We start from the raw sequence: 26479 nt of genomic DNA on the forward strand, positions 1-26479 counted from the left end.
TTGCACTCACATTAAGTTTCTAACCAAGCCAGCATGCATGGCTTTGTGACGATGCTATTAATATGTTGTACGCTAATGTTTTATTACTCCATTCTTCAGATGGCCCTTTACCTGGCAGAAGCTAGCAGATATTTTGCATGCACAGACTTGTTTCGAGAACCTTCTAAGTATGCATGGTCTGATTACTACGAAGATCATTTTATTGTGCCAAACCAGAGGATTGCTTTAGTAACCAACAAGAGGGTGATACTCCTTCAGGTAATGCTTCTTTTTATCTGATTCTCTTACTCCCTCTGTTCACTTTTATAAGACCTTGAAGATATTTCAGATAATGTGCAAACCAACCCATTTTGAGTTGTCTGAAACGACTTACAAAAGTGAACGGAGAGAGTAGTACATTCCTCTCTATTTTGACTAAACTTGTCCTTTTATTAGTGCTTGGATCTAGATAAAATGGACAGGAAACCTTCCAAAATACTTTGGGATGTCCCTTGGGAAGAAGTACTTGCATTGGAACTTGCAAAAGCTGGGTATCAGAGGCCTTCACATGTAATCATACATCTGAAGAATTTTAGGAGGTCTGAGAACTTTGTAAGGCTTATAAAGTGCAGTGTTGATGAAGAACGGGAAGCTCAGGCTGTTTTACTTTGTTCTTCAATACGAAAAATGTGGAGATCTCACCAGACAGGCACGAAAGTTGTACCCTTGAAGGTTCCTTCTGGCCTGCGCCCTGTATATTTTGCATCAGATGATGATAGAAGGGAATCTCAGAGTCCTGCTAGGCCTTTGCTAAGCTCAAGAGGAGCGTCCAGTAATGTTGAGCATCGACTTATAAACCACACAGTTAACTTCCAGAAAATGTGGAGTAGTGAACAAGAAGTTCGGAGCCGGTGTAAACTTCTTGGGAAGCAGGTAAGTTGGCTGAATTCTTCATAGAGATCAAAAGAAGTTCGGAGCCGGTGTACTAGGGTAACCACAATCATGAATTTATATTCCAGGTTGCAGACGATGGAAGGATTTTTAGCATCTGGAGACCCCTATGCCCTAGTGGGTATGAAACTATACTGTATCCATCTAATATACCTATTTTCTGCTCTGATGCTCAAAGTATAGTACCGCTTATTTGTAGGTATGTCTCAATTGGAGATGTCGCTCATGTTGGCATCCATCCACCACATTTTGCTGCTATCTACAAGAATGTTAACGACAATTTTGTGCTACCTCTTGGCTATGACCTGGTAAGTGTTCAGTGAAACATTTTCTATTACATTCTGTAAGGTTGACAGGACATCAACTAAATGTCCTAGACCTGTCTGCTTGATACTTCTAGTCAGCTTTGAGTTTGCACTGTAGTATATAATGTTTTGGCTATGCAAAACTGATTTCAGTTTTTGTTTTATCGTGCACACAGGTTTGGAGAAATTGCGCCGAGGATTACAGGAGCCCTGTATCATTATGGCAACCAAGGCCACCTGAGGGATACGTGGCTCTGGGATGTGTGGCTGTTTCTGCTTTCGAAGAGCCCCCTCTTGATTGCGCCTTTTGCGTGAATGAGAGATTTGCGGAGGATGCAGTGTTTGAGGATCAGATAGTATGGGCTTCCTCAGATGCTTACCCATGGGGATGCTACATTTACCAAGTTCAGAGCAGTTCGCTGCAATTCATGGCACTCCGTCTTCCAAAAGAGCAGTCTGAGCAGAAGCCTAAGAAGATCTTGGAGGCGTATCTCCAGCGAGCATCAGATTAATGATCCTATGAGGCGAAGCAGACATGCCATGCATCGGAGACATCAGGAGCGGTATAATACTCCCTCCATCCCGACACTATGATAGTGTAAAAAATGATCTCACATTTTGGGACGGAGGGAGTATGATATAGGGAAATGAGAAACTTTGCTATGCAAAAGAGAAGACTCAGCAATCTTGCGCAAGATAGTTTGTCTTTGATATGAAATATTTTTGTACAGTTTTGGGCGGCATTATGTTATTGAGCATGGCATTTTTGCGGGGAGAGATAATGTGCTAGCTTGGCTTTGTTTTTCGGCTGTTGCTGGGATTTGTATCTCTGCTTGATGCTTATCAAATACAGTGTAAACTAGTAGGTGGGAATGGCTGTAAGTGTACATTTTGTAACGCGTTGTTATAGTGCTCTTTCTACTGTGGTGCTGTTGCTAAGATTTGAAGTTTTGCTTGATGTTGTCAAAACTAGCCAACTGAACCCCGTTGTTCAAACACAAATCAGAAGGTCACAGGCTTACGGCCCACCTTGTCGCTCGAGTCGTGACACAAAGGGCGTGTTTGGTTGCCCGCACCGAGCCCAACCAGGCCCGCGTGGGAAGGGAGAGGCCTGTTTGGTTGCCTGCACCGAGCCCAACCAGGCCCGCGAGGGAAGGGAGAGGCCTGTTTGGTTGCCTGGTTTTCTTGTTGGGCCTGCATCGCATGCTTCTCAAAGCAGCCCAGAGCCTGGTTCGCTGGAAACCCTCGGATCGGCAGTTTCTCGCGAGCCAGGCTGAGTGCGGCGCGAGGTCGCACGGGCGGGGGCGAGGGGGGATGGCAGGAGATGGAAATCTGGCGCGCCGTCCCGGCGCCAAATTAGCCTCACCCCCTTTCACTCGCTCATCCATAGCCACTGCCCCCCTTTCTTCGCTACTGCCTCACCACCGGCGGCGGCTGTGATTTCAGATCTGCGCTATAGGCGGCAGCGGCGCGACGGAAGAGGCGGCGGCGTTTGCGGCGGATCTGGTGCTCCCCTTGCTATTGGCCACCGTCTGGTCGACCTACTCTGTGCCATAGCCCCCCTACGCCGTCCTTGTCTCCGATGCCGGTAAGCAGCACCCCCTCCCCCTTTGTTAGCTCAGTGGTTAGGCCTTTAAGCTAGGTGTAGGATCGATTTCCCACTGAACGAACCGTTGATGTCGACTAGGCTATGGACGCACGGATGAGGCTGATAATCCAGGCAGCAACACTGATTAGTGTGATTCAGGCATGGGTCATGTTCATGCACCAGAGAGCTATTCGTCGTGCTGGGAGACCGTTGATCCGCTATGGTCCATTGTTTCCCCGGGAACAGGAGAGGATCCAAAATCTGAACTACATCTACAACTGCAATGACGTCGAGGCTCTGTGGATGCTTAGAATGAAAAGAGCACCATTTTCCAGGCTTGTCGAGACCTTCAGGAGCAGGGGCCTGTTACAAGATAGCATCAACACCAGTGTCGAAGAGCAAGTGGCCATGTTCCTCCATGTTGTTGTCCATAACCAGAGGTTCAGGGTCATTCACAACACGTTCAGGAGATCAATGGAGACCATCTCTAGGTACTTCAAGCAAGTGCTTTTTGTTGTTGGGGAGCTTAGAGGAGAGATGACTAGGAGACCATCTGGCCAGACTCCACCCAAGATTCACAGAAGCCCAAGATGGTATCCATACTTCAAGGTGAGCATTGACAATATACACTTTTCATGGCTTGATATGCTTGTATTGTTCAAGTTCAGCACTAACACAGGCTAGTGATGCCATTTTCAGGACTGCATTGGGGCGATAGATGGTACTCATGTCACTGCCAGAGTTCCTAGGTCACAGTCTGCAGCATACAGGGGGAGGAAGCACTACACAAGCCAAAATGTGCTTGTTGCTGTTGACTTTGATCTGAAGTTCACATATGTGTTGGCTGGCTGGGAGGGGTCAGCGCATGATGCAAACATTCTCACTGACAGCATGAGTCGACCTGATGGGATCAACATCCCCGACGGCAAGTTCTACCTTGGAGATGCTGGCTATGCATGTCGGCCGGGTATTCTTCCACCCTTCAGGAAAACAAGGTACCATCTCAATGAGTTCTCTGGTAGGAACTTTCCTAGGACTGCACAGGAGCTGTTTAATCTCAGACACTCCAGCCTTAGAGTAACTGTTGAGAGGGCATTTGGAGCTCTGAAGAATAGGTTTAAGATCCTGCATCAGAAGCCATTCCACCCATACTCCACTCAAGTTAAGCTAGTTCTTGCTTGTTGCATTCTGCATAATTGGATCCTCCAGTGGGGCTTTGATGAACACGTGCCTGAGGAGGAAGAGGTCGAGCCTGACGATGTTGTTACCTCTGGCCATGGTGTGGAGGCATTTGACATGATGCTTGGAAGAACAAAAGGTTGGAGTGGGCAGAGGCAATGTGGCTTAACAGAGGTCAGTGCAGGATTTGAAGAAGAGGAAGAAGAAACAGCAGCAGCAGAAGCACAGAAGAAGAGGAAGAAGAAGCAGCAGCAGAAGCAGAAAGGAAGATGAAGAGGAATATGAAGCACCAACACCGATGAACTATCCCCTATTTAGCCAATGGCTCTTAATAATTTGATCTGTCATTTGATTGTAGTTAGGATGAGCTGTCATTTGTTTAACTAGCTGGCACTATGTTCAGATAGGTCACCACTAGTTAGAAGTGGTGACAACACCTTATGCAGGTTGCAACCAAACACCATGTCATATGTGCACCTAATGCAATGCAGGAAACCAAACGCTGGGTCAAAAATGGTTGTCTCATGCAACTAGGGGCATGCAGGCAACCAAACTATGTGCATCCGGGTTTTTTTGGCCTGCATCCCCTCAAACCGGCTCAATAGAGCCAGGCTCGCTGGGCCAGGCTGAATCAGCAATGTAACCAAACACGCCCAAAGTCTTAACAAATGCAGAATGCAGAGGACCGACCCATATCAGCCAAGTGCAAAAACGCAGAGACAAGCATGCCGGGCTCCGAAGGGGATCTTGTTCCTAAAAACCAACCCTAGCATGCGAATTGATTGGCCAAACAAGGAGAGCGGACGTCTTGCATGCAGTTAGGTCAACTTCAGTGCACGACTCCATTCCGTAAAATGGACAAACCCTTCGGCCCAACGTGCGACGGCCTGAACCCATCTCGTCCGTTTTGTGTCCGTCTGACCCTATTTTCAGACCAAATTTGGGCTGGATTTGCAGCCAAAGTGGACAGAACCAGACGCGTTCTGCGCCCTCTCCGTCCGCCGCGCAGCTCCTCCGGCACGCATCCCCGCCCTCCCTGACCTCCAAGCCCCACCACCCTGCCCGGCCCCCTTCGTCGAGCGCGCCCGTGGCTCCTGCCACTGTTCGACCATGACCCGCACGGCGTCGCGACGCGTATGCTGGGGCAGAAGACCTTGGCGGCTTCCTCCTGGCCTCCTGACACCCACCCGAGCCCCGACCAAGCCAGCTGTAGGCCGGCGTAGGCCCAGCTGGCCGCCAGCGCCGACCGCGGCAGCGCCAGGACCCCTCCTTCCTCCCGGCCTATAAATGGCGACCCTTGGCCTCCATTTCAGCTCACATCTTCTTCCCCCCTAACCATTACTGGCCGACGCCCTCCATACTTCTCTACGACAAGGCTCTACCGCCGATGAGCTCAACTCGATTTGATCCACCTATGGATCTCCAAGCCAAGCCGCCACCACAGTTCGTCTCCCCTTGTTTGATTGGGCACGCCCAAGCCCAGCACTGGAGCCAGCTCAATTGAAGCCCCCTCGCCGGAGTTCGAGCTCGACTGAAGATCGCCACCGCCCGTGAGGAAGGAATCGTCGCCGTCCGACCACCTCCGGCGATGCCACGGGTACGTGAAAACTCGCTAAAGAGCGCTCGTTTCAGTGGGGCTATTGTCCCCTCTCCTCGCTGATGATCCCTTGCCGGAGTTCCCCGTGCCTCGGCCGTGTGTTTTAATAGAAAACCTGACGGGTGGACCCCACCCGTCAGTGACTCACTTACGGCCCGAAGCGATACGCTGGCCGTGGCGTAAAATACGCCTTCGACGTGGCACGCCCTGGGTTTTTCTTTATTTTAGTTTAAAATCAATTCAAAAATGCTTTTGTTGACTTAACTTTGACCATGAATAACTCCTAAACTATAAGTACAAAGCAATTGATTCTTTTTGCATTATTTTTGTTATTCAATTTCCTTTCTGTTGGCAAAGTTTGAGATATATTTGAGCTGTCTAGAATTTCTGGATAGAGTTTTAGTAATTTGCTATTTATTGAAAATTATTTCCAGAGACAAATAATTTAGGAGGTGAAGATCAGGAGTTTTGTGACCCTCCACCAATTCAAGGTAAGCCATTTCATCCATTTGCTTGATGGTATGTGCAAGGCCATGGGTTCAAACTTGCTCGATATCGGTTACTTTACTTTATATGCTTGCTTTACTTTATGATCCAATTTTTTTGATAGAGATTGGTAAGAAAAGTATGGTAGAACACCATTAGAATAGTGAAGAGATCCACCACATTACTGTTGAACTTTTTTTTTAATGAAAAACTGGTAATTTCTTTCAATCACATAAAACCTAAGCAACTAAAACTATAGCGACGAGGAAACCATTCGGAGAAAGACTTTACTTAAGACAATGGTCTCCTTCGGGCACTTTCAGTTGAGAATATATTATTTGAGATGAGTAGATTAGAGTTGGAGTATTATAGAACCCCCCTTTATACTCCAACCTTAATAACCGTTCAATCCGGTGCCACGAAACCAGACTTCCTCGGTACAATCACATTTTCCCAAATGCGAGGACCCTATTTCATTTGTATCTATGTCTCTTCCGTGTATCTCCAAAGAGGGAAACTGAGATGTGTAGACTTCCTGTGGCCGAGAAGTTTCCATCTAGTCAAGAGAGCCTGGGTCAGTTGATGTGCACAGGAAAGTTGATTGATCCCCGAGGGGAGACAAGTGGTGCCACGAGGTGGCAAGGATCCAGATCCCCTCTCCGAGGGCTAGCCCGTGGGAGGTTGAAGATACGGTTAGAGGGCCATGCTATGAGTGAGGATTGTTGGACTAACAACATATGGTGCGGGTAAAGTGTACGACCTCTGCAGAGTGTGTGTTGAAACTATTCGAATAGCCGAGTCCCCAGCAATGGGACACCATTCGTGTTAAGTCACACTATTTTGACCAGACACCCATTTACATTTACTTTAAGTCTTATGCTTTAGTAGTCTAGTAATTACCCTCATAAGCCGGATGATCGTGGATCACGGCGGAGAGAGAGGTCCATCGGACGTTAAACGAGTAATTTATTTTCAAACAATTGTTATGCTAGTTGTACTCATACTTGTCTTTAGTTTGATGCTTTATTTGTGTAACTTGCTCTTGCTTGCTTGCCTTTGGATTGTTTGTGAGCTTGCGATTACATTCTAAGCATTCATCTGGCTTATCATGTGAGATGCAGGAGAAGCCTCGTAGAAGGACATCGAGAGTAAGAGCTAGATTGTGTCCCAACAGTGTCCCTTTGGACTGGACTCCCGCTAGAGTCCCGCCTTCTGCTGTGTTATAAGCCCTCTCCTACTATTGCTTCATTAGCCACTAGGCCTTGGGCTTAATAATAGAGCACTACTGCTCGAATTGTACTACCATGTTGAGCAAGATTATTGTATTATAACTCCGTGTACTATGTGAGTACTCTATTAGAATGTGGTTGTTCTATGCCAACCTATAGTCATGTTCCAGAAGACATGGATCTCTGGGCTGGAACACGAAGGCCTCCGGTTCTCTGAATAGGGGTGTCACAAGACTTGGCATCTGAGCCACGCTGACTGTAGGACACGCTAGCTAGAAAAAGGGGACCTAGAGTCGAGAGCCGGTAGGGATTCTACGTAATTAGTTACATTTGATTGTGCACAACATGCTAGCTAACCATTCATACCCTAACGCTGATATTTTCATCATGTTGATTGTAGATGGCCACCACTCCCATTGACTACACCCCGGAACCCAACCAGTACAGCTTCCTGCATCTGCTTAATAGTGTTTGGCACTGCTTCCATCCCAAGGGAGAAGAACCTCAGTACCTCGTGTACCAAATACCTCTAACAGACTCGGTCTACGAGTACCACGCCAATGTCCAACTCATGGCCAACATGACCGGATGCAGCCACACGTACCAATTCCTCGAACCACCTACTTCCACTTCGGAATTAGCTGTCCAGGCCACAGCCCAAGCAACAATTATTGGCCTCAACCGAGAAGAGTCGCGAATGCGAGAACACCCCGCTTTTCGTTTCTATCCCACCCTAGCCCCAGATAAGTGAAGCGTGATGTTTATGCCTATCCGTGAGGAAGACAATGCCTCCGCAGCACTCATGTCGCACTACATGATTGCTGAGTATAGCCTACTCACCGTACTAGTGAGAGACACCAACCTAAACTGAAGGGCCCTGGTCTCGGCCCACAGCACCAGTACCATCCCCACACCACCACCCACTAGTACAACGAGCTGCTAAACAAACGGTTTTTAACCCCTTTCCGCGACGGTCTTTGGAACCGTCGCCAAGTGAGTGTGGGCGATAGGGGGGGTCCTTCCCACACGACCCAGAAACCGTCGGGGATATGCCCTCCTGGCACACACGCTTGGCAAAATGAGGTCGTGTGCGACCGAAGAGCACTCAAATACAGAAATACGTACAGTAGTGCTAAAATATACAATTATACAGGCGAAATCATTTCCGGTCGTAAGTACATCCCACACAGTCAGTCACCGCTAAACGTTTCCGTTCATATATACATCCCACACAGTCACTCCAAGAAAAACGTTTGCGCAAGGTGGCGTAAGGCAAACAGTTTTCAAGAGAATGTCATGTGTGATTGTTCATTGATCCAACACGGTTTATTCCTAGACACTGTGTGCGTTGCCTGAGGTCATCGCCCACGGTGTTTTCTCAATAACCATTTGCAATAGGAAAACCCAATTAGCAAGCTAATTGGACAATTAGCAGGCTAATTGCCCTATTATTATTAATTCATTTACTAATCTAATTGACATTCATATTAAGCACATAATATATTCCATTTCCATATTAAGGAAGCAGGATTTCATAATTGAAATACATCGGAGTACAACATGATATAGCTTCAGCACTCAGCTACCCCATTACACGACTGCACCAGCAGCAAGTTTCCCATGCAACATCTAGAACCTTTCGAAATTAGCATCATAGACGGTACATAGAGAGATGCATCTCATCTGGAAAACTGCTGAAGCGGAAGGCGAATATTGAGCCTTCATTCATGTTGAAGGTCTTTGCAACTTTAGGCCAGTGCCTGTGGATGATTGACCGTCCATCCTTAGACCTCTTCAGGAACACTTCAATATTGAATCGTGGGTGTTGTATGAAAACTTTCCTCGCCTCCTGACCACAGAGGTGGTTTGAGAGGTAATCATCAGTGAACCCTGAAAACAAGGATGTGCATAAATATCTTCTCGAAATGGGGCAAAGGAACAAAAAAGGCAAGGTATAATAGTTAGTACCATCTTGTAAACCTTAGTGCTTCCCATTGTTTCCCTGCAACACATATATGGTAGTTAGCATCAGGTTAAGTAAATGTTCGCATGCTATCAGTAAAATATGTTGATGATAAATAAGCACATTGCAGATTCATCAGATTAATTCAAGCCACATGGAAAACCCATTTATCCAAACCAAGCATGATTAAGAACTAGGAAATATAGCACTTGTATATGTTTCTCATGTATTAAGTGCAGCCAAATTCGATTTATTCCTCACATGGTATACAATAATAGAATGCAGCCAGAACAATTGAACATCGCATTGTAGAATTGAACCAAGCAGTTAACTAAACACCACAACAAATGAACCAAACCTTAACTGAGCACCACATTGCACAATATAACATACTTCTAATAGAAGATCAGACAACTAACCAAACCAAGCATGCTTAACAACTAGGAAATATAGCACTTGTATATGTTTCTCATGTATTAAGTGCAGCCAAATTCGATTTATTCCTCACATGGTATACAATAACAGAATGCAGCCACAACAATTGAACATCGCATTGCAGAATTGAACCAAGCAGTTTACTAAACACCACAACAAATGAACCAAACGTTAACTGAGCACCACATTGCACAATATAACATACTCCTAATAGAAGATCAGACAGTTAACCAAACCAAGCATGATTAAGAACTAGGAAATATAGCACTTGTATATGTTTCTCATGTATTAAGTGCAGCCAAATTCGATTTATTCCTCACATAGTACACAATAATAGAATGCAGCCAGAACAATTAAACATCGCATTGTAGAATTGAACCAAGCAGTTAACTAAACACCACAACAAATGAACCAAACGTTAACTGAGCACCACATTGCACAATATAACATACTCCTAATAGAAGATCAGATAGTTAACCAAACCAAGCATGCTTAACAACTTGGAAATATAGCAATTGTATTTGTTTCTCATGTATTTAGTACAGCCAAATATGATTTATTTCTCACATGGTATACAATAACAGAATGATGCCACAACAATTGAACATCGCATTGCAGAATTGAATCAAGCAGTTAACTAAACACCACAACAAATGAACCAAACGTTAATTGAGCACTACATTGCACAATATAACATACTCGTAATAGAAGATCAGATAGTTAACCAAACCAAGCATGCTTAACAACTTGGAAATATTGCACCCTGAAGAATTGAACATCACATTTGCAGAATTGAACCAAGCAGTTAATTGAACACCACATTGCACGACATATAGAACATATACACTATAACAGAAGATTGCATGGTAAAAGTAGATAACACAATTCACTATAATTTGTTAAGGAAAGGCAGTAGCTAGCAAACTAAACATGGGTCCTTATAGTGAGCTAATAAGACAAGCTACTCCTCATTGTCGGAGATATCGATGACGATTGGCTCTTTGGACATGGAAGAGGGCGAGGCCTCCGCATCGTGGGTGCCCTCCTTGTAGTGGTGAGTTGCCTGAGCCGCTCGGGCACCAACCTGCTGGCTCTCGAGATGAGGTAAGCACGTGCACGCTGAGAAAACACCTCGTAGTCTTCGTCGAAGGCACCGACGGTGGCCTCGAGAAAACGCCACGAACTGTCGTTTAAAGCAGCCAACCGCGTCACAGCGTCGGCGCGCGAGGCGTCAACGGTGGCCTTCATGGCGAGGTGCTCCTCCAAGATCTGGGGGTCGGCACGAATGGCAGCCATCGCGACCTCATCCGCGCGTGCGGCCGCGATTTGCTTCTCTGCTGCCAAATGCTCCTTGAGATCCTGGCTATACTGCGTGCACCATGGCTTAGGCCGACGCTTATTTGGTGGAGGGGTCGGTGATTTGGGTGGAAGGTGTCGCGCTCGCGCCGGCGGTCGGGGCATGTGGGATGTGGAAGGAGGAGGAGGATGGGGGTCGGGTGTGGATTACCTGCCTGGATAGGCGAGGCCGAGCAGCGTCAAGGAGGGTCGCCGGCGAGGTGGCGGCGCTGCAAGCAAGGAGTGAAGGTTTCAACTTGGAAAGGAAGGCGGAAAGGGGGGAAATGTGGCTTTTGGTAAGGGGGAGGGGGCGGGGAGGTAGATATTTCCGCGGAAGCCGAAAATTTGGAATCGCTTCAGCTAAAAACTGGCGCGCAAAGTGTCATCAGACACGGTCCCTTATTCAGAGCGGGCTGTGGACTGTAGCCATCGCACCTTCTCGCGTAAGCCGTATGCGTACTATACTCCGACGGTGCTCCAAGATATTTTGTTCAGCATCTCACAGGGTTGGTTATAATAAGCTGTGTGGGATCTACTTGATTTTTCGTCTTGATTTAAATTACATAATGGGGTCACAGAGGCCATGGACGGTGTTTGAATTGCTAGACCTTTTATCTGTAGTGAACAAGCAACTATATGTGTGTCATAAAAGAATTGGAATTATTCAGGGTTCGTTTGGACATGTTTATGCATTAAGTGAGTTTTCAATGCATTTATGCGCATAATTCAAATTTGAACTACATGCACATGCTCCAGTGCATATAAATTGGTTGAAAAATCAAATCTTTGTCCTTGGGTGCATGCTTAGGTCCCATGCAAAAAATGGGAATGAATGTCAAACACCCTGCCACCATCACTCGGCCGCAAACATTGAGATACCTGGTATTTAAATTCTAGTAAATCCAAAACTCGTCTGAAATTCATGAAACTTGGCATGGTATCATGGAGCGGCATCAACATGCTGTGGTAAAAAATTTGTCCCATTTGGGGCAGGTTTGGGTATAAGCTTCTCACAAACCAGAGCTTCTCACAACAAGCATGATGGTTTCGATAGGGAACGTCCCACCTTTGGGGACGAAACGATATCCATTGCCTCTTATTGCTTTCAATTTTTTTCTCGCGTCAACATAGAACAACAGGAGTGTTGTGTCAATTTTTGTAATTTTTCGGGGTTCGTTTGGACATTGTTATGCATTAACTGAGTTTTCAATGCATTTATGTGCATAATTGAAATTTGAACTACATGCACATGCTCCAGTGCATATAAATTGGTTGAAAAATCAAATATGTGTCCTTGGGTGCATGCTTAGGTCCCATGCAAGAAATGGGAATGAATTTCAAACACCAGGGCATCGTGGATTGCCTGCAAAACATTGAGATACCTGGTATTTAAATTCTAGTAAATCCAAAACTCGTCTGAAATTCATGAAACTTGGAATGGTATCATGGAGCGGCATCAACATGCCGTGGTAAAAAATGTGTCCCATTTGGGCCAGGTTTGGGTATAAGCTTCTCACAAACCAGAGATTCTCACAACAAGCATGATGGTTTCGATAGGGAACGTCCGACCTTTGGGGACGAAACGATATCCATTGCCTCTTATTGCTTTCAATTTTTTTCTCATGTCAACATAGAACAACAGGAGTGTTGTGTCATTTTTTATGAATTTTTGGGGTTCGTTTGGACATTTTTATGCATTAACTGAGTTTTCAATGCATTTATGTGCATAATTCAAATTTGAACTATATGCACATGCTCCAGTGCATATAAATTGGTTGAAAAATCAAATATGTGTCCTTGGGTGCATGCTTAGGTCCCATGCAAGAAATGGGAATGAATTTCAAACACCAGGGAACCATTGATTGCAGGCAAAACGTTGAGATACCTGGTATTTAAATTCTAGTAAATCCAAAACTCGTGTGAAATTCATGAAACTTGGCATGGTATCATGGAGCGGCATCAACATGCCATGGTAAAAATTTTTCCCATTTGGGGCAGGTTTGGGTATAAGCTTCTCACAAACCACAACTTCTCACAACAAGCATGATGGTTTCGATAGGGAACGTCCCACCTTTGGGGACGAAACGATATCCATTGCCTCTTATTGCTTTCAAATTTTTTCTCGTGTCAACATAGAACAACAAGAGTGCTGTGTCATTTTTTGTGATTTTTAGGGGTTTGTTTGGACATTTTTATGCATTAACTAAGTTTTCAATGCATTTATGTGCATAATTCAAATTTGAACTACATGCACATGCTCCAGTGCATATAAATTGGTTGAAAAATCAAATATGTGTCCTTGGGTGCATGCTTAGGTCCCATGAAAAAAATGGGAATGAATTTCAAACACCAGGGCGTGGATTGCCGGCAAAACGTTGAGCTACCTGGTATTTAAATTCTAGTAAATCCAAAACTCGTCTGAAATTCATGAAACTTGGGCATGATATCATGGAGCGGCATCAACATGCCGTGAAAAAATTGTCCCATTTGTGGCAGGTTTGGGTATAAGCTTCTCACAAACCACAGCTTCTCACAACAAGCATGATGGTTTTGATAGGGAACGTCCCACCTTTGGGGACGAAACGATATCCATTGCCTCTTATTGCTTTCAAATTTTTTCTCGTGTCAACATAAAACAATAGGAGTGTTGTGTCATTTTTTGTGATTTTTCGGGGCTCGTTTGCACATTTTTATGCATTAACTGAGTTTTCAATGCATTTATGTGCATAATTGAAATTTGAACTACATGCACATGCTCCAGTGCATATAAATTGGTTGAAAAATCAAATATGTGTCCTTGGGTGCATGCTTAGGTCCCATGCAAGAAATGGGGATGAATTTCAAACACCAGGGCACCGTTGATTGCTGGCAAAACGTTGAGATACATGGTATTTAAATTCTAGTAAATCCAAAACTCGTCTGAAATTCATGAAACTTGGCATGGTATCATGGAGCGGCATCAACATGCCGTGGTAAAAAATGCGTCCCATTTGGGGCAGGTTTGGGTATAAGCTTCTCACAAACCAGAGATTCTCACAACAAGCATGATGGTTTCGATAGGGAACGTCCCACCTTTGGGGACGAAATGATATCCATTGCCTCTTATTGCTTTCAAATTTTTTCTCGTGTCAACATAGAACAACAGGAGTGTTGTGTCATCTTTTGTGATTTTTCGGGGTTCGTTTGGAAATTTTTATGCATTAACTGAGTTTTCAATGCATTTATGTGCATAATTCAAATTTGAACTACATGCACATGCTCCAGTGCATATAAATTGGTTGAAAAATCAAATCTGTGTCCTTGGGTGCGTGTTTAGGTCCCATGCAAAAAATGAGAATGAATTTCAAACACCAGGGCACCGTGGATTGCTGGCAAAACGTTGAGATACCTGGTATTTAAATTCTAGTAAATCCAAAACTCGTATGAAATTCATGAAACTTGGCATGGTATCATGGAGCGACATCAACATGCCATGGTAAAATTTTTTTCCCGTTTGGGGCAGGTTTTGGTAGAACCTTCTCACAAACCACAGCTCTCACAACAAGCATGATGGTTTCAATAGGGAACATCCCACCTTTGGGGGCGAAACGGTATCCATTGCCTCTTATTACTTTCAAATTTTTTCTCGTGCCAACAAAGAACAACAAGAGTGTTGTGTCATTTTTTGTGATTTTCGGGGTTCGTTTAGACATTTTTATGCATTAACTGAGTTTTCAATGCATTTATGTGCATAATTCAAATTTGAACTACATGCACATGCTCTAGTGCATATAAATTGGTTGAAAAATCAAATTTGTGTCCTTGGGTGCATGCTTAGGTCCCATGCAAGAAATGGGGATGAATTTAAAACACCAGGGCACCGTTGATTGCTGGTAAAACATTGAGATACCTGGTATTTAAATTCTAGTAAATCCAAAACTCGTCTGAAATTCATGAAACTTGGCATGGTATCATGGAGCGGCATCAACATGCTGTGGTAAAAAATTTGTCCCATTTGGGGCAGGTTTGGGTATAAGCTTCTCACAAACCAGAGCTTCTCACAACAAGCATGATGGTTTCGATAGGGAACGTCCCACCTTTGGGGACGAAACGATATCCATTGCCTCTTATTGCTTTCAATTTTTTTCTCGCGTCAACATAGAACAACAGGAGTGTTGTGTCAATTTTTGTAATTTTTCGGGGTTCGTTTGGACATTGTTATGCATTAACTGAGTTTTCAATGCATTTATGTGCATAATTCAAATTTGAACTACATGCACATGCTCCAGTGCATATAAATTGATTGAAAAATCAAATATGTGTCCTTGGGTGCATGCTTAGGTCCCATGCAAGAAATGGGAATGAATTTCAAACACCAGGGCACCGTGGATTGCCTGCAAAACATTGAGATACCTGGTATTTAAATTCTAGTAAATCCAAAACTCGTCTGAAATTTATGAAACTTGGCATGGTATCATGGAGCGGCATCAACATGCCGTGGTAAAAAATGTGTCCCATTTGGGCCAGGTTTGGGTATAAGCTTCTCACAAACCAGAGATTCTCACAACAAGCATGATGGTTTCGGTAGGGAACGTCCCACCTTTGGGGACGAAACGATATCCATTGCCTCTTATTGATTTCAATTTTTTCGCGTGTCAACATAGAACAACAGGAGTGTTGTGTCATTTTTTGTGATTTTTCGGGGTTCGTTTGGACATTTTTATGCATTAACTGAGTTCTCAATGCATTTATGTGCATAATTCAAATTTGAACTACATGCACATGCTCCAGTGCATATAAATTGGTTAAAAAATCAAATCTGTGTCCTTGGGTGCATGCTTAGGTCCCATGCAAGAAATGAGAATGAATTTTAAACACCAGGGCACCGTTGATTGCCGGCAAAACGTTGAGATACCTGGTATTTAATAGTAAATATAAAACTTGTCTAAAATTCATGAAACTTGGCATGGTATCATGGAAAGGCACCCGACATGCTGAGCTATTTTTCGTGTCCATTTTGAGAGAAGGCGCACTCGAATAATGACAGCCAACAAAGGCATTTTGAAAAAATAGCTGCCACTTTAATATCTAAAACATTTGTATAATTCAAACCGTGTGCGTTATGTTAACCATTCACGTGACACCACGTGTCTTGGTTTTAATGGCTATAGGAGGTGTCGTGTGGACAGCTGCTTGACCTTGACTGAACGGGAGGCGTGCGAGCGCAGTCCAGTGCACAGGCTCACCGGGAAGCGTACGAGCCGTTCAACGCAGGATCTGTGCCTCTCTTCAACGCAAACGGTTCAGATTACGGTATGCAAATTAAAGCCAGACTTCGGCGCTAAGCCAAGAGACACTGCGATTTGTCAAAATATGCAGCTAAAAATCAATAGCACTATCTATTTTTTGCAACTCAAATTCAGTAATTAAGCGTATATTTCATTCATACTAGAGATTAAGTAGTCGTTCTCACCGGGAAGCGAGACAGCCTTGGACCGCCGCCCGCCTCGCTCCCACTGGTCTATATTAATGGCGGCGCCGAGCGGCCGCACCCCCCCATCCTCGCCACACACACAATTCCTCTCTCTCCGCCCGCATCCTCGATGCCGCTCTGAGTCCTCAAAGCCGCCAATGTACGAGGATGCCGCCGAAGTGCCCCATCGGAGGGAGTGGCGACGACGCCGGGGCTGCTGAAGCACCGGAGCATGACGTAAATATGGAGACAGAGGTTTTCGTCACCGCCGATGAGGTGGAGAACGAGGCTGCCAACAAGCGGAGACGGGTCGGGAAAGAACCGCAAGCGACTCCAGCAGGCCTAGACTTCATCAACAACCTCCCCGATGATATGTTGATAGTCATCATATCCCTCCTCCCAATCAAATATTGGGCGAGGACAGCCACCCTTTCCCGGCGGTGGAACCCCCTATGGCTCCTCACCTCTGTCGACCTCCTCAACGCCCACAAGCTCTGCCATGGCTATCGCCAAAGCTTGGATGCGTTCTCCTAGATCCTCGGCAGTCACCATGGCCCAATCAAAGGCCTTATCACGGGAAAGTTCCGTTCCAATGGCAAGTACCAAGACAAGCTTGACGAGTGGTTCCGATCCCCCGCCATAGATCAGCTCGAGAAGCTCAGTTTTAATGATGGGCATATGCACTTGCTGCCAACGCCCGCGCTCCGCTTCGCGCCCACGGTGCGCCTCGCCAAGTTCATGAACTGCCATCCCCCCTTAATGACGCGCCCGCTCTTTTTCTACCACGACTGAAGCACCTCGAGCTCGTCGCCGTCCGCATCCCAAAGGATGACATGGAGCGCCTGCTCCGCGCCTGTACTGCACTCGAGTTCCTTCGTCTTCAGGCGATGAATTGGTCGAGTACCTTGCACATCACCTCCAGGACTCTCCAGACTATTTATTTGTGTTGCTGGTGCTACAACGAGAGATCACAAAAGGTGGAACACAATATGGTCATCCAGGACACACCTTCACTTGAGAGATTACTTGTAGTTGATCAACAGGGTCCAACAAGAATCAATGTCATTTCTGCGCCGAAATTGAAAGTGGTGGGCTACTCGTCTGTCAAATACTACAACTTTCAGGTTCAACAGTCGCCTTATACCACTCCTTCTTGATATCAACGTTATTTCTAGTTTAGAAGATGTATGTTCGTCTATCATCCAGCGAAGCTTCACCCAGACTCTGGGCACAGTGAAGGTTTTGGCACTAGAATCTGTCGGCCCCAACCTGGACCAAGTTGTCAGTTGCCTGAGATGCTTTCCGTGCCTGAAGAAGCTGTATATCGAGGTGATGTTCCTTTCCTGTTAAATGTTAACCATAAGAGAGTTCAATTTTTGGCACCTTTTCCCAAGTTTACAATGACAATGTACTACGATTTCTGAAGGAATTTTGGAGGATTTTAGGACATACACCCCCACCCCATATTGGTTGCTTCATTCATATGGTTACAATTGTCAATAAGCATTTCTCCTTTGGATTCATCTGTACTAGTTTTCTTAGGGAATTTTTCATCCAATCCAACCTCTTGTGAAGAAGGCTACATGTTTCTAGATTGTAATCAAATGCCCATGTTAATCATGCCAGAGCGAAGATGGCACATTGGTGCATTTTACAAATCCTGCAAACCAAATGGGCGTGTAGCAGTGTTCAAAACTGCATGTAGGCACTAACACGTTCTCTTCTTTTGCAGATAATAATAGGCCCGAAGGTGGATAATGTTTATAACGACAATCACATCGAATGCCTGGATCTGCATCTCTCAAATATTACTTTGAACTCCTACCGAGGGACCTTACCGGAGATTACACTCGCCAGGTTCTTTCTTGCCAGAGCAAAGGTGTTGAGGGTACTGAGGTTGAACACACATTTAATTAGGAAAGATGAATGGTATGATTATCAGAGCTGGCAGGTACTGCGGAATGGAAGAGCCTCCAAAAATGCCAAACTTCGTATTGGAAGAGCATATGGCAAAGCAATTGGAAGTCATTGTGTCAAACCCATACAGGACTTGTCAGCGGCTGACCCCTTTTCAAAAATGACGCAGCTTGCAATGTTTGAATTTGGGCGTTGTAATCTTTGATTTTGAACCTTGCAATATTTATGGTATTTGTTATATTGAACTGTTTCTGTTCTCTTGTCTCAACGCAAACAGTTCATCCGAGTGAACCGCATGTCGTATATCGCACACACCTTGATCTGGCTGACCGTTTCTTTTGTGTTGCCTAATCACAAATAGTTCATCCGAGTGAACTGTATGCTGTACATCGCACACACCTTGATCCGGCTGACCGTTTCTTTTGTGTTGCCTAATCACAAACAGTTCATCCGAGTGAACCGTATGATGTACATCGCACACACCTTCATACGGCTGCCCGTTTATTTTGTTCCTCCTCATCGAAAACGGTTAATTGAACTGAACCGTATGCCTTGAATTGCACACGCAACTAAAATCTGAACCGTGTTTGATGCATCCGTCATCGCAAACCTTTTGCACCTTTTCTGACGGTTTTTACACCACTGTTTGCGATTATGGCTTCGCACATAGTTTCGTCGAAGAGTCTCTGATCATAGTGTCGCGTTAGCAGCATCCTGCAGTAGTGACCTCCAACTAGGCCAAGGACCATCGTAACTAGACTAAGAGCCGCAGCCCCCACTGGACCCACCCACTCCTCTAGTTAACCTAGGACCCGAACAGTAGTAGGTAGCACTGCATCGCATCATTGTAGAAATAAGTAGTCTGCTTGTAGAATGTTTAGTCTAAACCCGTGTAAGAGCACTTGGCTATGAGTTTATTTGAGCAATGTTATTATTCGAGTTTTGTGTGCCTTTATTCGACGATCTTTCTCCACCCTCACTAATGGGAAACTACCACTATTCACTTGGGGAAGGATATAGGATGGGGAACCTCAACTGCCATGGAATTACCTCAGAGTTCAGTACGGTAGTCCGCCGGGGAGAGAACAAGGGACCTCTCCATTTCCCTGCCAATTACAAGCAACCACCAACCAACTCTTGGAGCTGATAAACGGCTCCGGTCACCTAGGGTTGCAAGAGGACCGAATGAGACGCATCCACCTGACCAGCCAGACTACTACCAACCGTAGCATGCTCAAAGCTCAGAATACTCCCAAGGAAGGGCAGTCACCGAGGCAGACATAGCAATGGAAATATATGCCACCCCAATTGTGTGCCAGTTTCTGGACATCTTCGCCGATAAACCACCCACAAGACCACTATCCAGATCCTCGGAATTTTCCATTAAGCTAAAACAAGGAGTCAAGCCCTTGAGCTCACCTTAGCCCCGCATGACCCCTGCTGAGACAACCCAGCTCCAAACAATGCTAGACGAGATGCAGTTAAAAGGATTTATTCGTCCAAGCAGTTCGCCATGGAGAGCACCGGTCTTCATCCAAAGAGGGAAATGGAGAACTATGAACCAACTACCACAACCTGAATAAGTGCACGTTTCCACCTGAGATGTACCTACTCAAGATTACCAACTTATTCGCACCACTGAAGTACGCAAGGGTATTCTCCCAGATCGACCTACAACATGGACACTACCAAATAAGAGTCAAAGAAGACATATAGAAGACTGGCTTCACCACCAAATTCGGTACCTTCGAGTTCGCCTTCATGCCTCCCGGATTGATAGGCTCCCCCACCTACTGCAGAACCTTATTAAACAACATGATATGGGACTTTCAAGGCCAGTTTGTACTTTTGGTCGCCGATGACCCCATCATCTACTCCAACACCAAGGAAGAACACCAACAACACCTTCGTGTTGTTCTGCAAGTCCTGCGTACCCATCACCTATATGTCAACCTTCAGAGAAGCACATTTTGGTGAAGCGAAGTCAAAACAATGGGGCACACAATATCCTCCCTAGGATTAACTATTAGTTCCCAAAAAAGTTGAACCGATAATAAGTTGGGAAACCCTATTCACTCCCAAGCACATACGTGACTTCCCGCGAGAAGCCGTCAGCTACGGTCGTTTCATCAAAGGATTCAGTAAATTCACCAACCCACTAACCGAGCTGTTAACAGAAGAACGTCTATTCAAATGGACTGAGGCATGCGAGTCCAAATTCCTGGAGATAAAGACCCGGATAGCCATGGCACCAATACTAGCACTACCATACGTCTGCAAGCGATTCACCATCCAGTACGACACTTCTACACTAGGCATCGGTGGAGGCCTCCTACAAGAAGGAAGAGCCATCGCCTATGCATCCCGCCGCCTCCAGCCTCAAGAAGAAGGATGATCTGCCAAAGTACTAGAGCTAATATTCGTAATACACGCGCTGAAGGCATGGTGATGCCACCTCCAGGTCACTGATGTGAGATATATGACGACCACAACGAGATTAGATTCATCTTCAACCAACCCGACACCAACCTCAGCAAGCGCCGCTACCTGAATGCAGTCCGCAATAGTGCCTTGGAAGATTATAACCCTTTGGAAGAAGGCGAGATGGACACCCTCACTCCAAAAACCATGATTTGCAACCCAGTCCTGCAAAAAGAATACATCCGACTCAACATGATCCTCCATGGACTACCAAGTGTAGACTCCAGGAAGAACCGGGACATGATAGAAGAAGACATCAGCAAGGCTCAAGAAAACCACGCCAGCCTCCAACAAGTCATTAAAGACGCCAAGCTAGGAGCAACAAGGACCTTTCAACTAGATCCACAAGGCATCCTAACACTACAAAAAACACTTCTGTAATGATACGTGTTTGTCATAGTAGGTCGTGTTTTCTGTCATGCATGTACATCCATGACAATTTTATGACAGAATCAAGATATCATACCTATGGTGTCGTTGAAGTGTTCCATGATAATACTGAAATTATCATCACGGAAGTGTCCACTTCCATGACGATAAATGACGCATCATGGAAGTGCTTTCTTTAAGGGTAACCGACACATGGCATCCACCATAACCGGTCGCCGTTAAGCTATCGGGCCCGGTTTTGGATCCGATAACCTGTTAACAACAATGACCAATGCCGATTTTCCATGTGTAAAATTCTCATTGGCTGGAGGAAACACGTGTCGGCTCCGCGATGGGAAGATGTCATCCATCCAATGGAGTAGACGTGCCTATGATACGTCGACACATGGCACGGCCCAATAGAGGCCCATATAGGTTAAAAAGGCTGGCTCAGTCAAAGGCTCGTATGATTTAATAAGGTACTAGTGGGCTGGCCCACTAATGGCCTGCTTAAACATGGCCCATTTACGGCCCACCGCCAGATCTGGCACGTTAATTGTTCGCTCAGTCTTTTGGCCCAATTACGACCCAGTGAGTTTTCGGCCTATTAGAGGCCCGATGTAGACATGGGACCATTTTAGCCCGGTGTGTCTTTCGGCCTGGTAATGGCCTGTGCTTCCCATGGGCCATATATGGTCGGACGCGACATTCGACCCACTAACTATTGGGAAACGTTGCATGGAAAACAAAAAATTCTACGCACACGCAAGATCTGTCCATGGAGATGCATATCAACGAGAGAGGAGAGTGTGCCTACGTATCCTCGTAGACCATAAGCGGAAGAGTTTAACAACGTGGTTGATGTAGTCGAACTTCTTCGCGCTCCAACCGATCAAGTATTGAACGTACAACACCTCCGCGTTCAGCACACGTTCAGCTCGGTGACGTCCTCCGCCTTCTTGATCCAGCAAGACGGTGAGGTAGTAGATGAGTTCCGGTAGCACGACAGCGTGGTGACGGTGGTGGTGAAGCTATCTTCGCAGGGCTTCGCCTAAGCACTACAAAAATATGACCGAGGGTGTAAACGGTGGAGGGGGCAACCGCACACGGCTAAGGTAATGTTCTGGTGTGCTAGGCTCCCCCTCCCACATATATATAGGTGGGGGGAGGAGGGAGCAGCCAGGAGGGCGCCCCAAGTAGGCCGAATCCTACTTGGGGTCTCCTCCCAAGTGGCGCCCCTTGCCATGTATAGGTGCGAGGGGGGGGGGGAGGCACGGGAGGGAGCCCCCCTTTTCCTTTCTCCCATGAGATGGGGAAGGCAGGAGGGGCTAGCCTTCCCCCCTTTTCTTCCCTAGGGCTGGCCGGCCAGGAAGAGGGGCGCACCGGCCCCTTGTGGGCTGGTCTGTCTCCTCCTTGGCCCATTAAGCCCATACACCTACCGGGGGGGGGGGGGTGTCCGGAACCCCTTCCGGTTACCCGATGACTACCCGGTGCATCCCGAAACTCTTCCGGTGTTCGACTACCATCGTCCTATATATCAATCTTTACCTCTCGACCTATTCGAGACTCCTCGTCATGTCCGTGATCTCATCCGGGACTCCGAACAACATTCGGTCACCAAATCATATAACTCATACAACACTATATCGTCAATGAACGTTAAGCGTGCGGACCCTACGGGTTCGAGAACTATGCAGACATGACCGAGACACTTCTCCGGTCAATAACTGATAACCCACAAGTATAGGGGATCGCAACAGTTTTCAAGGGTAGAGTATTCAACCCAGATTTATTGATTCGACACAAGGGGAGCCAAAGAATATTCTCAAGTATTAGCAGCTGAGTCTCAATTCAACCACACCTGAAAGACTTAATGTCTGCAGCAAAGTATTTAGTAGCAAAGTAGTATAGAAGTAACGGTAACAGCGGCAAAAGTAACAGTAGCAGTTTTTGTAGCAATCGTAACAGTGGCAACGGAAAAGTAACTAAGCAAAGATCAATATGTGAAAAGCTCGTAGGCAATGGATCAATGATGGATAATTATGTCGGATGCGATTCCTCATGCAACAGTTATAACATAGGGTGACACAGAACTAGCTTCAGTTCATCAATGTAATGTAGGCATGTATTCCGAATATAGTTATACGTGCTTATGGAAAATAACTTGCATGACATCTTTTGTCCTACCCTCCCGTGGCAGCGGGGTCCTATTGGAAACTAAGGGATATTAAGGCCTCCTTTTAATAGAGTACCAGACCAAAGCATTAACACTTAGTGAATACATGAACTCCTCAAACTACAGTCATCATCGGGAGTGGTCCCGATTATTGTCACTTCGGGGTTGCCGGATCATAACACATAGTAGGTGACTATTGACTTGCAAGATAGGATCAAGAACTCACATATATTCATGAAAACATAATAGGTTCAGATCTGAAATCATGGCACTCGGGCCCTAGTGACAAGCATTAAGCATAAAAAAGTTATAGCAACATCAATCTTAGAACATAATGGATACTAGGGATCAAACCTAACAAAACTAACTCAATTACATGGTAAATCTCATCCAACCCATCACCGTCTAGCAAGCCTACGATGGGATTACTCACGCACGGCAGTGAGCATCATGAAATTGGTGATGGAGGATGGTTGATGATGACGTTGGCGACGGATTCCCCTCTCCGGAGCCCCGAACGGACTCCAGATCAGCCCTCCCGAGGAAGATTAGGGCTTGGCGCGGCTCTGTATCGTAAAACGCGATGAATCCTTCTCTCTTATTTTTCTCTCCCCGAAAGTGAATATATGGAGTCGGGGTTGAGGTCGGTGGAGTCCCAGGGGGCCCATGAGGCAGGGGGCGCGTCCCAGGGGGCGCCCTGCACCCTCGTGGACAGGGTGCGGGCCCCTGATGCTGATTCTTTCGCCAATATTTTTCATTAATTCCAAAACGTGTCTCTGTGGATTTTCAGGTCATTCCGAGAACTTTTATTTCTGCACAAAAATAACACCATGGTAATTCTGCTGAAAACAACGTCAGTCCGGATTAGTTCCATGCAAATCATGCAAGTTAGAGTCCAAAACAAGGGAAAAAGTGTTTGGAAAAGTAGGTACGTTGGAGACGTATCAACTCCCCCAAGCTTAAACCTTTGCTTGTCCTCAAGCAATTCAGTTGACAAACTGAAAGTGATAAAGAAAAACTTTTACAAACTCTGTTTGATCTTGTTGTTGCAAATATGTAAAGCCAGCATTCAAGTTTTCAGCAAAGATTATGAACTAACCATATTCACAATAACATTTAGGTCTCATGTTTACTCATATCAATGACATAATCAACTAGCGAGCAATAATAATAAATCTCGGATGACAACACTTTCTCAAAACAATCATAACATGATATAACCAGATGGTATCTCGCTAGCCCTTTCTGAGACCGCAAAACATAAATGCAGAGCACCCCTGAAGATCAAGGACTGACTAGACATTGTAACTCATGGTAAAAGAGATCCAGTCACAGTCATACTCAATGTAAATTAATAGCAATGCATGCGAATGAAAGTGGTGCTCTCCAACTGGTGCTTTTTAATAAGAGGATGATGACTCAACATAAAAGTAAATAGATAGGCCCTTCATAGAGGGAAGCAGGGATTTGCAGAGGTGCCAGGGCTCGAGTTTTGAAATAGAGATAAATAATATTTTGAGTGGCATACTTTCATTGTCAACATAACAACCAAGAGGTCTCGATATCTTCCAAGCTACACACATTATAGGCGGTTCCCAAACAGTGGTAAAGTTTATACTCCCCCACCACCAACAAGCATCAATCCATGGCTTGCCCGAAACAATGGGTGCCTCCAACTAACAACAATCCTGGGGGAGTTTTTTTTGCAATTATTTTGATTTGATTTGAGCATGGAACTGGGCATCCCGGTTACCGGCCATTTTCTCGTGAGTGATGAGCGGAGTCCACTCATCGTGAGAATAACCCACCTAGCATGGAAGATATAGACAGCCCTAGTTGATACATGAGCTATTTAAGCATACAAAACAGAATTTCATTTGAAGGTTTAGAGTTTGGCACATACAAATTTACTTGGAACGGCAGGTAAATACCGCATATAGGAAGGTATGGTGGACTCATATGGAATAACTTTGGGGTTTATGGAAATGGATGCACAAGCAGTATTCCCGCTTAGTACAAGTGAAGGCTAGAAAGAGACTGGGAAGCGACCAACTAGAGAGCGACAACAGTCATGAACATGCATTAAGATTAATCAACAATGAGTGCAAGCATGAGTAGGATATAAATCACCATGAACATAAATATCGTGGAGGCTATGTTGATTTTGTTTCAACTACATGCGTGAACATGTGCCAAGTCAAGCCACTCGAATCGTTCAAAGGAGGATACCACCCTATCATACCACATCACAACCATTTTAATAGCATGTTGGCACGCAAGGTAAACCATTATAAACTCCTAGCTAATTAAGCATGGCATGACCAACTATAATCTCTAATTGTCATTGCAAACATGTTTCATTCATAATAGGTTGAATCGGGAACGATGAACTAATCATATTTACAAAAACAAGATAGGTCGAGTTCATACCAGCTTCTCTCATCTCAATCAGTCCATCATATATCGTCATTATTGCCTTTCACTCGCATGACCGAATGGTGTGGATAATAATAATAGTGCACGTGCATTGGACTAAGCTGGAATATGCAAGCATTTAATACAAGGGAGAAGACAAGGTAATATGGGCTCTTGGTTAAATCAACAATAATGCATACGAGAGCCACTTAACATTTTCATCGTGGTCTTCTCCTTTTGACCCCCAAAGAAAAGAAAAGAAATAAAACTATTTACACGGGAAAGCTCCCAACAAGCAAAAGAAGAACGAGAATTTTTTTGGGTTTTCTTTTAATTACTACTACAGGCATGGAAAGTAAACTAGCTAAAAGCTACAACTAATTTTTTTGGTTTTTCTTGAGGTTTTTCAAACACACAAGAAGAAGGCTTAGAGAAGAAAATAAACTAGCATGGATAGTACAATGAAAAAGTATGAGCACCGACAACTAGAATGAGTGTGTGAACATGAATGTAATGTCGGTGAGAAATACGTACTCCCCCAAGCTTAGGCTTTTGGCCTAAGTTGGTCTATGGCCACTGCTGGCCTGGCAGATATCCAAAGTCGTAGCTGGGGTTGTACTGA

The 26479-nt window shown here is 45.2% G+C and overlaps 1 protein-coding gene across 2 annotated transcripts in view; it reads left to right on the plus strand.

Moving 5' to 3' along the window:
• The window catches only part of LOC109732134 (uncharacterized), a 39682-nt gene extending 37489 nt beyond the window's left edge, over positions 1 to 2193 (plus strand). For both annotated transcript variants that reach the window (XR_012182403.1, XM_073496898.1), the window contains exons 58-62: positions 100 to 258; positions 436 to 912; positions 999 to 1051; positions 1130 to 1238; positions 1412 to 2193. Coding sequence is in view for 1 of the 2 variants with exons in the window: in XM_073496898.1 (XP_073352999.1) it covers positions 100 to 258; positions 436 to 912; positions 999 to 1051; positions 1130 to 1238; positions 1412 to 1747 (1134 nt within the window). In the remaining variant the exon portion in view is untranslated. The remainder of the gene's footprint in view (positions 1 to 99; positions 259 to 435; positions 913 to 998; positions 1052 to 1129; positions 1239 to 1411) is intronic.
• Positions 2194 to 26479: the final 24286 nt, after the last annotated feature.

This window comes from Aegilops tauschii, chromosome 1 (assembly GCF_002575655.3).
Source record: "Aegilops tauschii subsp. strangulata cultivar AL8/78 chromosome 1, Aet v6.0, whole genome shotgun sequence".
Classification (NCBI taxonomy): Eukaryota; Viridiplantae; Streptophyta; class Magnoliopsida; order Poales; family Poaceae; genus Aegilops; species Aegilops tauschii.